The sequence below is a fragment of the Lonchura striata genome, chromosome 1 (assembly GCF_046129695.1).
Source record: "Lonchura striata isolate bLonStr1 chromosome 1, bLonStr1.mat, whole genome shotgun sequence".
In the NCBI taxonomy this organism is placed as follows: Eukaryota; Metazoa; Chordata; class Aves; order Passeriformes; family Estrildidae; genus Lonchura; species Lonchura striata.
The window spans coordinates 143,375,666-143,392,681 of record NC_134603.1 but is presented as its reverse complement, the minus strand read 5'-3'; the positions used below and the strand labels follow the sequence as shown (position 1 = coordinate 143,392,681).

The 17,016-nt window shown below is 37.7% G+C and overlaps 1 protein-coding gene across 12 annotated transcripts in view; it reads left to right on the top strand.

Moving 5' to 3' along the window:
- Positions 1–17,016, top strand: part of PARD3 (par-3 family cell polarity regulator) — a 441,459-nt gene that overhangs the window by 336,203 nt on the left and 88,240 nt on the right. For all 12 annotated transcript variants that reach the window (XM_021542942.2, XM_021542949.2, XM_021542932.2 and 9 more), the window contains one exon: positions 6,717–6,971. In XM_021542942.2, coding sequence (XP_021398617.2) covers positions 6,717–6,971 — 255 coding nt within the window. The remainder of the gene's footprint in view (positions 1–6,716; positions 6,972–17,016) is intronic.

The following is a 17,016-nucleotide window of genomic DNA, read 5'->3' as shown; positions in this document are numbered from 1 at the left end:
TCCTCCTTCTCTGAGGTATGTTTGACTTTTCCTAGTTTTTTTAGTATTTTATCTATCCTCAACAAGTTCTCTTAGTTGCTGAAGAAGTCTGAGGCTGCCTCAGACAGTTGTGTGTGTCATATGAACTTCAACTACCTTAACCAGTTTCTAGCTACTTTTTTTTTGCTGGTATATTGAAAATATTTTTGTTATTGGTGGTAGTCAGTTTTGCTGGTCATCTGCTTGCAGTCAACCATTTCAGTGAAGACAGATGCAAAGGGAAAAACCATTAAGCCCTAGGTTTCCTCAGCATCATCTGTCAATATCCTTCCCTCACTACCACGCAGGGGAGCAACCTTTTCTTTGCTCTTCCTTTTACTGCTAATGCAATTACTCAATGATTTATTGTCATCTTTAAAGCTCCCTGCTACTTTTATTTCACATTATGCCTTGGCCTTTCTGATTTTGTCCCTGTATGCTTGTGCAAACTGACTACATTTTGCATGTGTTTCCTCATGTGTCTGAGGTCAGAGGATGGTCGTATTTCAGTCAACTGGCCACACATGTATATCTATAGCAGATAAGGCAGAACTCTTAATATTTTTCTTTTAATGACTTGAAAAAGTTGGGTCTCTAGCCTTTCAATTTAAAAATTATATTTACATAGCAGTATTTTCTGACTTTTAAAAAAATATGCTTAATTTTTGAATGAAATGGAGGGAAATGAGGAAGAGTGTCTTTCTTATTTCGAAGCTGTGGCGGTTGGTGGCCAGGATTATCCATTGTGCACAGTGATCCTTCAGAATGATTTTCCCAGGAAAGCAGATGGCTCTGCTGAGGGATGGTTATAACTGTGATAACTGACTAGCTCTAATCATGGCAAGAAAAGCTAAGTGTCATATGCTGTTTCAGAGTGAAATCACAGTAATGCCTATAATCAAGGTACCCTCATTAGAAGGGTAGTTGTCAGAAAAATTCTGCTTGGCTTCAGACAAAGGTCAAAGAAAAATAGAGGAGAGGACAAACTCCCATATTGACTTGATTGCCAAAAATTAGAAAAAGGGCCATTAAAGCCCTGAAGGCAGTTGAGAAGGTTGGGGGAGGAACAGTGAGACCTGGCGTGCTGTGCCTGCAAGGTATTTTTCACTAGCAAAGAAGGAGGGGACAGATCTGACAAGATCTGGCTGCTGGCCAATGCACTTTCTGACCTCTTTATTAGAAACGATATCTGGCAAAAATTGGACTGAATGTGTTCATCCCTCTGGACTAACTTGAACAAGCTGACTGTCTTTATAAACGTGTTGTTGTTTTACTCTGTTTCCAATCCATCATCCCAGCGCATGCCAGTCTGATGGTGGAAGAACTGAGAACTGGCAGCCGTGAATAGCTTGTCATTAAGCTTCTGTCCTTACACAATGCTGCTTCTATCCTTAATAAACATTGTCAGCCATCTCACATATGTGGAACTGCAAGCGTTCAATACTGATTTTGTAAATGAGTGAGTCTCGGTGGAAAAGACGAGGGTGTGGATTATCACTTGGGCAATAGCTGAATCCTGGCAGCAGCAGGAGGATTAATTGAATTGACCAAGCAATTGTGCACCAGAAACAGCAGCCAACTTTTTTTCTGCTCTTAGGGGAAGACATTGCTGCCATTGCAATGGCAAATGGAATGTACTAGCCATGAATATCTTTCCCATGCTATGTTCATCAATTAAGTAATGATGTTTTTGCAAGGACCTAAGTTACTAATATGAAAAAATCCAGACAAAGGAGACTGAAGGTCCCAGAGGATTTGGGATATATTTATATTTTACTCTTAACTTTAGATGAAATTAGGGTTGATTTATTTTGACAGCTTTGCTTACTCACTTTTACCAGCAACAGCTCATCCAGCTCCATGGATTTGACTTTTCTGTTGCTGAAAAAAGTTGAAGTATTGTTCAGAGAACTGCAGTAAACATTTAGCTCAGGGCGGAATTGAATCCCACATTAATACGATTACTTAGTACCCACATATGAATTACATGACTAAATGCCCTTTGTGGTCAAGGAAGAGCTACTCAACACAGTTGGTAGAGCCTGGAGAAGGGTTTGGCTTTACCTTAAAATGTCCATGTTACAGATGTTAACTGAACTGTGTGCTGGACCATGCAGCAGCTGCCTGATGTGACTGAATCTTGACCAGCTCTCCTGGGATTTCATAACGTACCTTGATACCTAAATTTAGGTGTCTAAAATGGTAGTTACCTTCATCTGAAAGCTGAATATTACTCACAGTTTATAAGAAGGGGAAAAAGGTAGCTGCTGTTTCCTGGGGGCAGCCATGCAAAAGCTTCCACCTTCTTTTTGCGACCACCATTTCATGTGCATAGGAATTGCTGTACAATGGGTATGTCTGTCATTACTGGATTAGCTTGCAATGAAAAGCTCTTCTAACAATTATAGGAAGTTCTGCAGCTAACAATATTGTCATTTGAGGCAGTTATCATTAGCTTTTGAATTGAATGGCACACAAATGCATGAGGATAGTTTTTACTGAACATTATAATTTGAATCTCAAAAGTATGACAGTGCATTGTTGACATTTTCTGTGTTAACACTTCAGCAGGAAGGGTTTAGAAACTTCTTGGGATAGCTTTTGTATTTTTAAAAGTTCAGTTTAAATACTGAAAAACTGATTAGCAGTTTCTGCAAAAACTCTTCAACAATGAAAAGAATTATGTCAATGTTAAGCATTAGTATTATTATTATTGTTATCAAAGCACTACAAAATCCTAGGACAGCTATAAATCCTGAAAATTAGCTGATCTGAAATCTCAAACGTGTGTTTTTATTGTGCCGTGTCATGAAGGAATACAATTCAGTGAAGACAGCTTAATACACTTATCCACATTACGAAACCAAAGCACTGTGGTCCAACACTTCTCCAGATATTGGATTTCATTAGCGGGGGTGTTGCTGTTTAGGGCTGAAGCAGAGAGTGAATTTTAGGTTCTCATCTGTGCTGCCCAGTGTGTTTACATAACCATTTTAATTTTGCCCACAACAGGCATTTCCTATATACATACTTGATATGGTATGTGCTCACAAATGATTTAGGGCACATCAAGCATATACACACATGGGTACACAGAGGGGCCAGCATAAAATATAGCATTACATTAAGTTCAAGTCCTTATATAAAAATATATTCAGAGTTAAAAGCTATTAAAATTCAAAAGGGATAGTGCAGTATTCAGTTGAGAGCTCTTATTCTTTTCAAGAATATGCCTACATATTTTTACCTAGTCATTTGGTTCCTTCAAGCCAAAAGACATAAAGTTGAAATGTGGTATATCCTTGAAAAGGCAAACCCAAACATATTTTCAACAATACTCAGAAATAAGTTTAGGAATTGAAATACCTATACTTTTGTCATGTGAAAGTGGTAGCATTTTCACACTGATTTAAATGTAAAGCACAAAAGAATAATTAAAAGAAAAAAATCTGAATATTTTGGATTTCAGTTTAGTTGGACACCTTATACCTTTAATTTTAGTGTTATCCTTTGTTAAATGTTATTGCAAACAGTTACTGGGCACTTTGTTTATAGTTAACTGGAAGATTAATGTGTTTAGACTCCCATTTTTAATACTATGTAAGTGTATTAATACATTTTATTAGCAATTGTAGAAAATACTCTAAAAATTGTCCTAATGGATGTGAATATAATTACTTGCATAACACCTCATCAATCAGTTCTTTCCCACTTGAATTGGAATAAGTATCCCTCATGGAGCCATGCATGGAAAAACCTGAATGCTCTGGCTGCAAATGTCTCAGCATCCAAACTATTAAAGAGCCAATAAGCAGAGACAGGAGAAATGGTGGTTCACATGACACAGGGAACACTCATGTCTGCACCTGTGGGGAGTGATGTGATCTTCATGGTCAAAAGTCACAAAAGGTCACTGCCCTCTCCCATAACAGTTTGTGTAACAAAGGCAGATATCACCTGTAACCACTAGGTAATTCTGTTTTATAAGCACTTCAGGTAACAATGTTTTCTTCTGATTAAATTAATGTGTGCCACATTATTGTTACACTGTCTTATTTCATGCACTGAAATTTTGGTTGTCTAAAATACATGGATTTGTTTCCTTCAAATTGGTGTCAGATGGTGTTCCTGTATGTGATGACAAATTATCCATTTAAAGAAAATTAAAGCTATCATTGTCTAAGAAATTTCTGATTTCCTTTGCTTCTCCCATTCAGAGGACAAATATCAGTAGATAATTACATTTCTTCACAGGGTAATTAGTACTGGACTACAAATTGGGAGGTAATCTACAGTGAGAGGAATCAACATGAACAGGTGATTCTCAGACCTGCTTTTCCTTCTACACAGGAGGAAAAGCATACCTCCTCATACCTTCCAAATTATTAAGGCTGTAACACTTCTGAATTAACAGCTTTGGGGTATTGGAGAACAGTAAAATATATGTTTTTTATTTTAAAATATACCTGCAAAAACCCTGTTTAAGTTTGAAATTAATTTTGCATTTAAATTTGATTCCCTCTCCACTGTAAATTAAACAAAGACCAATTCAAATCTAATGTTGCTGAAATTGTAGAGGAAAATTATCTCAGCTGACTATGTAGTTATGATTTTATAGTTTAGTCTATAGTGTTATGGTTTTCACTTCCATTTTTCCCTATTAAAATAAAAAGCAACCAAAGAAAATAATTTTAATATTTGCAATATTAAAAAGATATGTTATTTAAAATGAACTTTTTTTTTATTTTCATTGTGACTGAATATGAGGCATGTAAATGGATCATTGAACCATCAGTGTAGGTGGCTCTGTGTGTTGAAGGTAATTCAGTCAATTTGATGTATCCCAAATTACAATCTATAGTCAATACTTTCAGGATTTGTGGGAGAAAGAATGTCTGTGTATCCATGCCATCCCTGTATTCTCTTTTTTTTTTTTTTTTTTTTTTTTTTTTTTTTTTTTTTTTTTCTTTTGGTGATCTTTGTCAGTGTAAAGGAACAGTTTGCCTGGGACTCAGTCTGAGGATGAGACATTTCTGATCATCACATACCAGCTCAGGGCTGGATTCACATGCTTGACCACAGATGACTTGTGTCATTTGGGCTGTCACAGGCTCTGGGACTTCAGCATGACCTGGGGGAGTCCTTGCCCTGTGGCCACAAGTCCATCAGGATTACCTGGGGATGGCAGGTGGCCAGAGCTGCTTATGTGTGAGCAATCAAGGCTGGGTGTCCAAGCTCCCAAGGAAGACCTCAGGAGCATCAAGAGTGTCTCTAAAGTTACTTCTTTCATTCTCTGACACATGGATGGTTCCTGACTCTGGAGTCTGCTGCCAACAGCTCCTGGCCACCATGAGGGGAGCCTGCACATGTGGCTGCTCTGAGCTCACCTGCTGCTGGCACTAGGATTTCATGTCTATCTGTAGTCTGAATCCCCTGAATCCCACCCTTTTTGTATCCCTTTTTGTTTTTGCAAGTCTAATCTTGAAGGGGCCATTTTAAAATTTCCAAGAATGTCAAAGTTACCTAACTTTAAAGGCTCTTCTATTTTCAGAAGAGTCAAGGTTTGCTTTCAAAAGAGACAGAGGCTTTGAATAGGCTACTCTTGCTGAAAGTTGGCAAAGATTATGTCTTTGGAAAAGGCACACAGCAGAGATTCATAGAGCTGTAGTCTGCATGGATAGATGCTGTCACACTGCAGCGATAGCTGTATTAGATGAAAACGGAGCACATTTTACTAATGGAAGGGAGGAGACAGCTTCATTTTGCAGTGATGGCAGAGCATTAAACTGGTCTGGGGTGACAGTGTAAAGGGGGGGTGTGGTCAGTTCGCTGTGCATATGTGTGTGCAATACATCAAATTTTATAAAATACCAAAGAGACTTGGAAGCCCAGATCAAATTTTGTAATAGCTTTATGTGCTTTTGAAAATATGACTTCTGCTCAATTTATGCTTGTCAGATTCCTAAATGTCATCTGTTTATATATCAGTTTTTATCATACAGCTAAATTAGTGCACATAGATATAAACCCTGCCCAGCATCACCTTTCATTTGTAACTTTAACACAAGGCACATGTTTTTACTTTCTGAGAAGATGCAGCCTGCTTTTGAGAGATGCCAGATTGTTTGTTTATATTTTAAAAAGCATGCATATCTCAAAGGAATAATACAAAAAATCTGCTTCTGCTGTTTACTGCATGCATGCAAACATAAATATGTCCATGTATCCTATCCCTACACAGTTTTTAAATTCTGAAAAAAAATATTTTTGTAGTATTAAGCTAAGAAAGTACATTAAAATTCCTCTCTAAATATATGCATTAGAACCATTAAATCTGGTAAGTTTTGATGGAGTACAATGTAACATGAATGGTGTCAGACTAGGTAATAGCACAGGCAACATAAGAAGCATGACACTATAGATTAACTGTTTACCAGCAGCTATGGCTAGTTCTTATTTAGCTAATAATGAAGGAAAAGACAGTGGATAATCAGATGTACTCCCTAAATGTTGATTGTTAGCATTGTTTCAATCTAGGCTGCAATGTCCAAGATAAACTTGAGACCTCATGGAAAACCGAAACTGGAAATCTTCACTGGTTTCCATTGAGATAGGCTACCTAAAGTGTCTGCAAACTGCTGCATTCAAATTTCTCAGGGGAGACATCCATCAGTTTCAGCCTCCTTTTGATTTTTCAGAATCCAAGCGAAAACTCGAGAATTTCGAGAGAGGCAAGCTCGGGAACGTGACTATGCAGAGATCCAGGATTTTAACCGGACGTTCGGCTGCGATGCGGATCCAATGTACGCTGGGATCGCCGCCTATGACTCTCCCAGCAGTGGCACAGTAACGCTGAGCGCCCGGCCGCAGAGCCCCAGGGACGGGCAGACGGTGGAAGCCTTGTACGCCCAAGTGAAGAAGCCACGGAATTCAAAGTCTTCACCTGTAGACAGGTAGGTGCCACACATCAATCAATACACCCTCTCAAAATCTGCCCTTGTCTTGCTTTTGTCATGGGAGAGGGTTGTCCACATCGGTTGGAAAGACAGGGCTACATTTTTATTAATGGCTTTTTAAAGCTTTTATGTAGAAGAGTATTGAAGTCACTCAAATAAACCTGTTACAGAATGGGATAGGAAAGTTGTTTTCTGCAGAGCAACTACATTTCTTCTTCTTCAGATACTGTTGGATATCATTAGAATTAAGTTCAAATTTTCAACGTAATCAGGTTTATTTCTCAAAGCTCTAAAAGGTATGTTTGTGGAACACAACATTTCCAATCTATTTACAGCTGTTACAAAATCTCTAAAATGTTACTGTTGTTATAGGAAAAATGTGTTAAAGCTTATGTGAATTCTAGTCCTACTGTGGTCCTGAACAGCAATCTATCAGGTTGAAATTTTTGGTTAAGTATGGACCAAGTGAGCAAATTCTAAGCTTCACTCACGAGTTACTCGTTGGGTTGTAGCTTATGATTTGTACTCTTTCTGCAGTTACATTTTCTAAACTGTCTTGCTTGTTTTTATGCTGAAACTGGGCAAAATGCTGGTTTCTGTTGATGGAGTTCTGAGTTAATTTGAAAACCTGAAGCTAAAACAGGAATGTATACTAACATAAAGTAAAAATAGTGAAAGGCAAAGGCAGAATTCACAGGGTTTATTTGTGCTTTAACAGTGAAAATACCTGTTTGCTTGGCTCACTATTGTAAACTTGTATTTCTGCATTTTGTCAGCATTACAAAAGTTAACACTAAAATCCTAGTGCAAGCAATATTGTTCACTCATTGGGAAGTTATTTATTTAGTTAATAGTAAAGCCATTAATTTTGTTTTCTACCTCATTCTTTCCAGCAGAAAAATACTGAATTTTCAGTAAAATCAGCAAAGCAATGTCTTTTTGTGCAGTGTTTGATATCTGTTTAGCTTCTACATGAGCAGTGGCATTCGCCTTCCATATTCTGTTTTAGGTGGTAATGGAGTAATTTATATTTCAACTAAATATCTAAAACTCTTTGAAGACTGAGAGTATTGTATTTGACCCTGACTTGATTTATTTTGGAATGTTTCTTTAAATAATATTGAAAACATACATCCTCTAATATGACAAATAAGAAAATCTCAGCTGCATTGTGGAATGCGTACATTTTTACTAAAAATCAGTTGCACAGCTGCCTTTTTATTTTCTCAATCAACTGTTCCTTTGAATTGTGTAAAAGGTCTACTTTCCATAGTAAATAATTTATATATTGTGAATGTATGTACGTTATTTCAGTGAAGGAAGCAAAATAATGTTAAAAGATGACAGCATCTGTGTCCTTGGAATTTTGTATTCCTTAGCCTTATATTGACTGGTATACCCAGGTGCCTGACATTTCAGCACTTTTGTGCCTTTGGAAATCAAGATAGCTTGGTTGGATATGTCTGCCACGTGGTGACTCTCATGGCTGTTTTTGTTCGACCAAAGGCAGTGTTTCATGCTGGAGTTGAATGGCATCAATGTCACATCAACAAAAAAAAAAGTTCTTTGATACAAACCTGGCACAGCAAAATAGGAGACCTGCGTGACCCAGTTAACTCTGTGTGGTGGCTGATAAAAGAGCCAGGAGAGAGTGAGTAAAGTGGAAGATAATGGAGTACCAGTGGAATCTGATGTTAATCAGGTGGGTAGGACTGAAGAGCAGTGCAGTAGTTTTGTACATTCAAGCTGCTCCTGGAGCATGGAGGGTCCTGTCTCTCACAGCTGGATCATGCTGTGACAAAAGGAAAGACCCAGCACACACAATGGGCCTGAGCAAAGGGATAAAATGCAAGTAGGGTACCAGAAATGGGGCATGAAAGGCCAACCCGAGTCCTGTGATAAAGAGGGCCACCTTTGACAAGAAAGAAACATTTAATTCAGATGTAAAAATATTATTATTTGTTATAAGTGTACTCTAAAATACTGTTCAGCGGTTTGAGGCATGAAGAACTGGTGTATAAGGTTTTCTTTCCTCTCTCTCCTCACATCTTTGTCAACAAGTCGGCTGTGGAGATGGTGAATCCCCCCTGCTTCCAGGAGACCTTCTGGGGAATCTTGCAATGATGTGCACAATCTTAGGCTCAGAATTACCTCTCCCAGAAGCTGAGTCTGTACTTTGAGCCTAGTGATGAGACAGTGTATCACAGAATCATATAACAATGGTTTGAATTGGGAGAAATCTTTAAGATCACCTGGTTGGGCATGGAGGAGGTGTAACAGCTGTGAGGGAGCAGCTTTCAGTCATCCTTGAGGTGTGTGAGGATGTCTGGGAGCTTGTCCTTTGTAATGTTCAGTGTGAGAGCCTGGATTATGGCTGAGGTACCTTCCCAAAGGCTGCTCTGTCTTTTACAGAGTTATCTTAAATATATTAAGAAAGCATCATTTGAGCATTTTTCTAAGAATCAGTTATAACCCTGTGGACCTGAGGTGCTTGTTAACTCTTTTTGTCTCCTTGTCTGTAGAATACCCATCTCCTCACCCCATGTGCATTGCTGCCTCTTGCTATCTCTTTCCAGAAGTGAGACCTTCCTCTTTAACTTAGCATCACCTGTGATGCCCCTTTTGACACCAAGCATCCAAGTGCCTCTGCTCAAGGCTCTTCTCCATCTCTCTTCTCTGCAGTCTGATTTATTCTGATAAAGCTACAAGAAATTTGATGAGAAATAGTTGGTTGCAGTTCTGCATCCTTAAAATATTGTGTACATGAGTGTTCACCCGTGGTGAGTGTTATTTTCAGTGTTTTACTTCTTCTCCCTCCCATCCTTTCCTTTCTTCTGGATGTTTCAGAGGTTACCCAAGTAGATACAGTTGCTTCTAGCCTTTGTGGATGGAAAGGGAAATGGAAAATACTCAGTGTCTTACCCTTGTGCTGAACTGCTGGGAGCCGGTAATGGCCAGGCTGTCTCAAATCTTTAGCACGTTCATATTAAAAGCAGCATTGTTTATATGGGAAATGTTATTTCTATTGAAGTTTGGTGCTTAGTGCCAAACAAAATTTGACATTTAAGTATGTCCAAAAGGTTATTTAAAAGTCTGTTACGAAGGAGATTATAATAAAATGTCCCATAATAGTTTTCATACCATGGCTGAACACTTATGACAATTTTTTTTGTAACTTGCAAGAGAATTACTTTGGCTGTGTGTGAGGCCTTGTCAGGGTTTGTTTTCCTTTAATATTCCCTCAACTTCTCTATCACTTTCATCAACACATACCACCAACTGTTGTAAGTTTAACTGTATCATGGCAAATAATGAATAGCAAAGGACAAGTATGTAAACTGCTCATCAGTGTAGATAATACAAAAATGGTAGAAAACACATGGTTGTTCCTTAAATTTTGTCTTTGCATTTCTCTAAATAGAAAGTCAAAGATATAATGTCAAAATACAGCAAAGGAGAAAAAGATATTAACTCACTCATTGGAGACATGCATAGCTAGATGTGTGTGACAATGTTTTACCCAATTTACAGCAATGGCTATTAAAAAACCCCAGTCTGTAAATAGTAAATGCTACTCAAATATATCCTTACAGGACTTGAAACTGGTTTAGAACTACTTTAATGCAGATGTGTATTGCATCAGAGTTCAATCATTAATGGATATTGGTGGGGTTTAGAGGGGAAAGTGTTGCTTGGTTGGTTTGGTTTTTCCGTGATTATATCAGTTACAGATGGAACACTAAAGAAAAGTATTTTCTGTTCTATATCCTAGAGAATCAAAGCAGATAGTCTTTCTTAACAGAGGAGTTAATTGCTCAGAAGAAAGGAAGCTCCAGCAATAAATAAATAAATAAATAAATAAATAAATAAACAAATAAACAAACATGTTGGAAGAGATTGATGATCAGCCTAGCTCCATATACATAAGTTGCCCTTGTGACATCAGCTCCATCCAGTGCTCTGACAGCAAATAAAGACAGGCTGCTAAGAAGTTTTTCACTTCTGTGTTAGGCATTGATGGAGTGAAGCAGAGGTGGAATGTATAATCTATGTTTATTTTACTATTCGGGAAAGAGGTGTCTCAAGAACATAGTGCTTGAGAATAAGGCTTTCAGCTTAGCTGAAAAATGTCTCTAGTACGTTTTGCATTACACAGAAGAGAAGCTGAACGTCTGATCAATACTGCTTTTCATGTAGATGACAAGGATGCCATACAGTGGGGCTTTATGGCAATCACCTGACATCTGTAGCTGAGCACGATGGAAAAAGACAACTCCTAATGGCTGTCACTCTTTAATCATTTCCCACCAAGAGTGCATTGTCCTGAAATAAAATTGAAATAAAATAGGCACTGTGCTGCTGTAAATCTAAATAGCTTGAAAATAGTAGGTTAGACTCCTCCAGCTTGCTGAGGACATTTTAATGGAAACATAAATACCATAATCATATGCTTTTTGCATGCATTTTGCCATTAAAAGAAAAAACCTTTATTTTAGAAGGGAGACCTTTATGAACTGCTTTATTTTATATCAGAAGTGGAATCATGTCAAAGGAATATCTGGAAACTGAAAATAACCCCACTTCCTTTAACTGTCATCTGCTCAGTGCAAAGAGGCAAGATTGTTTTTTTTTCAGGTCGGGTCACATACTTTCCTTGCTGCTTTTCCAAAAAGAAAGGGAGAATATTTTATTAAGTTGTTAACTTTGATTCTCTCTGTAATATCTTTGCGCTTAAATTGGCATGAGAGTAATGAAACCTGGAAACTGCTTAGAAACACTCTGATATAATAAAAGAATATGTAAAAAGTGAAATAAGCACACCCTGTCTTTCTAGTATATATAAAATAATTCTTAGCAATAGCAGAATGGGTCATGAAAGCTATGAAATACTATATTGCTGTGCTTGGATAAATATTTGTTAAAAAAGCTGGCTCTTGTGCAGCTGTATTAAACTTCTTTATTAGTAGTGTCAGTCACAGGAGTATTCTTAATTCTGTGGGATCATTTATGCGTAGGAATTTGAACTTACTGCCAGGCCCACCAGATACAGGGATAGGAGTTATTACTTAGGGTGATGCATCCTGTAAATGCTAGGATGTTTCTCAGGTGAAGAGATTTTTTTGGTGGTTCTGGAAGTTGACTTGAAGAGCACTTTCATGAAGGGAAAGGCCACAACATGGCAAACTATCTATCCAGTGACATTTAAAAGCTGCAGAGCTGTGCAGAGGGCTAACAACCTATATTGAATAAGATTATGAGTAAACTCTTCCCTCCTACCTCTGTTTACTTCTCTTTGCTGATTGGGAAATGTTTTCCTATCTCCTGGATCCCATGTTCTTCCCTGTTTATCACCCTCTGCCATCAGAGCCCTGCAGATACCATGCTACAGGGGAAGGTACCACTCCTGCAGGTGAATATGTTGAGAATACATAAGTTGCAAGCATTTTGGAGCAGGGACCTTTTTGTTTTGCAAACTCTGTAAGTAATCAGTAATGTTTCAGAAATTAATAGTCACAGGTTTTTAATCCTTACCTTCCAGTCAGTGTCACTCTTTTGTGGCATTACAAAGCTTCATTCCTGTGGGAATCTGACTTCTGGAAAGACTTTCCTGGCCTAGGAAAAGGTACATATGCCATTATGGAATAATCACACTCTCCAAGGCAACCTGCCTGGAGAGCACTGGGTTAATGAATTATTTGCAGTTCTGTAATGTGTAAAACTGAAAATAATACTTGGAAGTCATTGTGGTATTTTTCCTCCTCTGTCTGTTATAACCCAGAGAAGGATTAGTTAGAGCCTCTGTGAGACTCTTCATGGGGTTTAATTTCACTTTAGCACTAACACATTGGGGTTTTTTGTTTCTCTACCCTTCATCCTATAAGCCAGTAATCCTTGCCCCCAGGACTGCCTAAAAATTAGCTTGGTCTCTCATAGACCCTTATATTTAGAACCCAATAGACACTATTAGCATTGGCATTTTATTATCTTAGCTTGGTTGTTTTCTTTTGTTCTTCCATCTTGATAGAATATAAGACAAGTTTTAATATAAATTCATGAGGATTTATGTAGGCTCCCTATTGTGAAAGTATGCAACTGCATTCTCCTGTTTAGGTTACCGCTTTGGTGGAATAAGTGGCAGCCTTACAGTGAACTCTATTCAGGCCTCCCATTTTAATTACTTGGAAGTCCTGGTCTCTCTGTGAATAGATACCAAGCACTGATACTGTTGTGAGAACCATGTCTCTCTCCATTTACCACAGCCACAGCCTTGCTGAAACCCCGGTGGTTTCTCTTCCCCTCTCCTCTGGCTGGCTTGCCGTGCAATCTGAAGTGTGACAGCTATTTGTTTGTTTTCACAAAAGCAGCTGGGGTTAGTACCTCTACAAATGGTTGCAGTGGGCAGATGCACAGAGAGATAAAGGGAGGTGAACTTCCCTCTCTGGGTTACAGGACCAGGAGGTGAAGAGGGGCCCACCCAAACGTGCCCTTGGTGCCCCTGCTCTGGGAGGCTGCAGCTGGCAGTGTCTGCATAGCTGGGTGATTTTCAATTCCTTTAAGTGCAGTTGAGAGACTGTTTATAGAAGGGGGGGGGGGTCAAAACCTGTCACTTCAATACAATATATTAATAATTTAAATACGTTGTAACTAAATAATGCGTAGTATTTTTTCTTGTTGTATTAGTACAATTTGCACACAGATATAAATCGGTTGGGTGTTCTTTTGCTTGGATTTAAAAAGAGAAATACCCTTACTTTTTTTCAGATGGTAGAAGTTTATATTTAATTTAAAGAAAGAAAAGGAAAAAGAAAACTATAATTATATATCCCAGTATGAAAAACCATGATGCAAAAGCTAGAAAAGGCCATGTCTCAGGCATCAAATGGTTATTGTATGGCTTGAGATTGCAGTCCAAAAACCCAGCTGTGTGCATAACGTGCACATCTTTTTTTCCCACTAATGCCATCAATGCAACTTGAAATTCTTCATCCTGAGAAAATTATGGGGAATATTTGAGTACACAAAGCTGAAAAAGCAAAGGCTTTCCCATTCATTAAATCAAGTGTTTTGATCCTACTGATGTAAACTGCTAAAATCTGTTCTTTGCAAGTCCTTCTAACCAAAATTGGGATTGCAAACTGATGTTGTGCCTCACTTGAACACCATAATTTAATCAGTTTAATTTGTTGTTGCTGTTGAATGTGGCCCTTTCTAAATAGAATACAAATTTATGATGTTTTTGTCTTTTATGTCCCTCCAGTCAACCCATCTGTTCCTCTTTGGTAGAGGATTCAGGCTCCTACTTTCCAAGCATTTGAAGAGCTAGGGGTTTTTCATTTTAGATTTGTCTGGTTATGGGAGAGTGGTGCACAGGAAGAGCTTGGAGAGAGTCCTGTGTTTCCATGAAATCTTGGCTTTTTACTTTCTTAAATTAAATATGAAATTTGAAGTTAGATCTTTAATGTAGTTTAATGTATGAACAGTATGTTGGAGGGTTTGAAAGCGTTTCCCTTCTTTTCTATTTTTATGAATGATACCTCCTTCACAGATGAGACAAACTATATTTAACTACATTGTTTATCCTTATGGCCAGTCTTGTTTGTTTATGTGACCTACAAATCATCCTGCTTATGGTCAAAGTACTTTGTCACTGGAGGAAGTGGTGGAGTCTAATTGTGGGGAGGAATCCTCTGCAGTGAACTTCAGGAAGGAAAATAGCATCACTTCATATAGGTTGCAGGGGGAAGTGGTTAATTCCTTTTAACATATTGTAAACTCATTGAATGAAACATACCACACTGGCAACCCTGGAAACTGAGAAATTGCTGAAAGATCTCATTTCAGTTTGTTCTTGGTTGGAACGCTGAAAAACAGTGCTTTTCCACTCATCACTCAGAAAACAGTGTATATTCCTGCAGCCTTGTACTTCATGATACATTGTTCAAGAATTGGTTTATAAGGTGTTAGAAATCTTGTTCCTTAAGGCTCAAACACTGTGATGTGAAACATTGAAAGGTTTCTTGCATGACCTATTTTATATGATTAGGTATTTCTGAAGAACATCAGACTTATTTCTAAAATCAGACTTACTTGCTATGATTTTTTTTTTAAATTCTTTAAAATACTAGTGGCATTTAAATAGCTTTTCAATTTAATGCATTCATAGCACTATTTCTTACATGATGGATATATCAAATGTTATTATGGTAAATAGATGACATATTTGTAATGGATAGGTAATTTCATCTACCCGGAGTTTAGACAGTGATATAACATATAAGACTGAATTTATGAAAGAAAAAGCAGAGTAGCAGATTTTGCTTCATTTTAATTTGTGTGTATAGTTTTGTAACAATGCATGGCATGCCTGAGTTGCATTGCTTTTTGTAACAAAACGTCTTCTGTGTGCAACAATTCATTGTTTAATACAGCCTTCGCTCATTCTGAGGTTTCCATTTAAAAGCAAACATAGTGCAAACTGGGATGAAAAGACAACACATAATTTCTACTCCCAACATTTAAAAAAACCAATTATAATTAGACTTGAAGGGATATGAGAACTAATATCCCTCAGACTTTTCATTTCCACTTATCTTTGGGATGGGAAGAGCTCTGACCTGGCAAACAAAGAAGACAGAAAATACCAGCATTGGTTTTTATTTCCCAAGACATAGTTCATGGCTCATTAACAGTGGTAGTATATGTTACTGTGCTGCAGAGAAAACAAGCAGAAGTTGCCTGTGGTTACTTTGTAATTGTGTTAGTAGATATAGTGTGAAAAAAAAATCAAAAAGGAGAAAAAGAAGATTTAGCTGTGTAATATTTTGTACACCATCTTAAACTGTGCTCTGTCTGCCAGCTTAAGATAAACTCTATGCATATTGGCTAAAATGTCAAATTAACCCACCTGTTTTTAGGATTGCTAAATGCCCATCAAGGAATGGAGGGTTGTGCTGAAGCTATTTTAATTAGCAAAGTGTGATTTAAAGGTTGCTAAAATCAAAAGAGCTTATTCATTTTTCATCAATAATAATTTTTTCTTAATATTTCATCAAAACCTGCTGATTCGGAGACCACCTTCTGGGCTTTGATTCATTAGGACTCCAGACATAATTTAATTTTTTCCCCTTTCCTCATTCTGTGATATGCTCTTTCATCTTTGAGACATTGTTAAGATGTTTCTAACATTCACAGATTGCTAATTGATCCAACTTTTTTTAAAACTGTACTTAAGACAGAGGCTTCTTTTCTCTGGAAACAATTTTCCCTGGAAACAATTTTCCAAGCATGTGCTTTTTTTCAAACTCTACATCTGATAAGAGTTCTCAAACAGACATTGAAAATGGAGGACTTGTATGATTTTATATATGGCAAGTGAGGCAAAAATATTAGAGATGTGATAGAGGGAATTTAAAAGAGTTGGTAGAGTTATTAAGATTATGCAGTTACTACATTCAGCCTTTGTAGTTCATCTAGAAGTGACTTGGTATTAAAACAGTGCTGTAAGTAATGTTTTTTGTCTAAATCTTTGGGGGATCATGGAGAAGAGCAATTATGGGAATTTATGCAAAGGCATTTTGTGAAAGGATGTACAATTAAAAGAAATTGCTCCTTTCACTTTAGCAGGGCTGTTCATCTAAGTTTTGTCTACCTTATCATACGCTGGTAATTTCTAGTCCCCAGATGCATTTCTGTTACTATTTTAAGTTGAGCTTCATAACCTGTTTCTTCTTGGAAGATTTCCCTGCAGAGATCTATCTGGAAAACTTTCCATTTGGGTGCCTTGTTAGAACAACAAGGGGCTGGTTACTCAGCATAGTAGGTTGGAGCAGTCCAGGTGCCATGGGCTGTATCCTGATCCTTTTCTGTGAGCGGTTGGAAATCCGTCACAGTCTTCATTTTCCTTTGCTCAGCTTAGCTGTGAAATGTGTCACACTGGGTGGGTGCACCTGATTCTGTGAAGGCACAGTGAATTAGAGAAGGGCCATCTTTTTATTTTCTTCCATGAGGCCCTTTCCCTCAATTCAGTCTAATCAGAATTTCG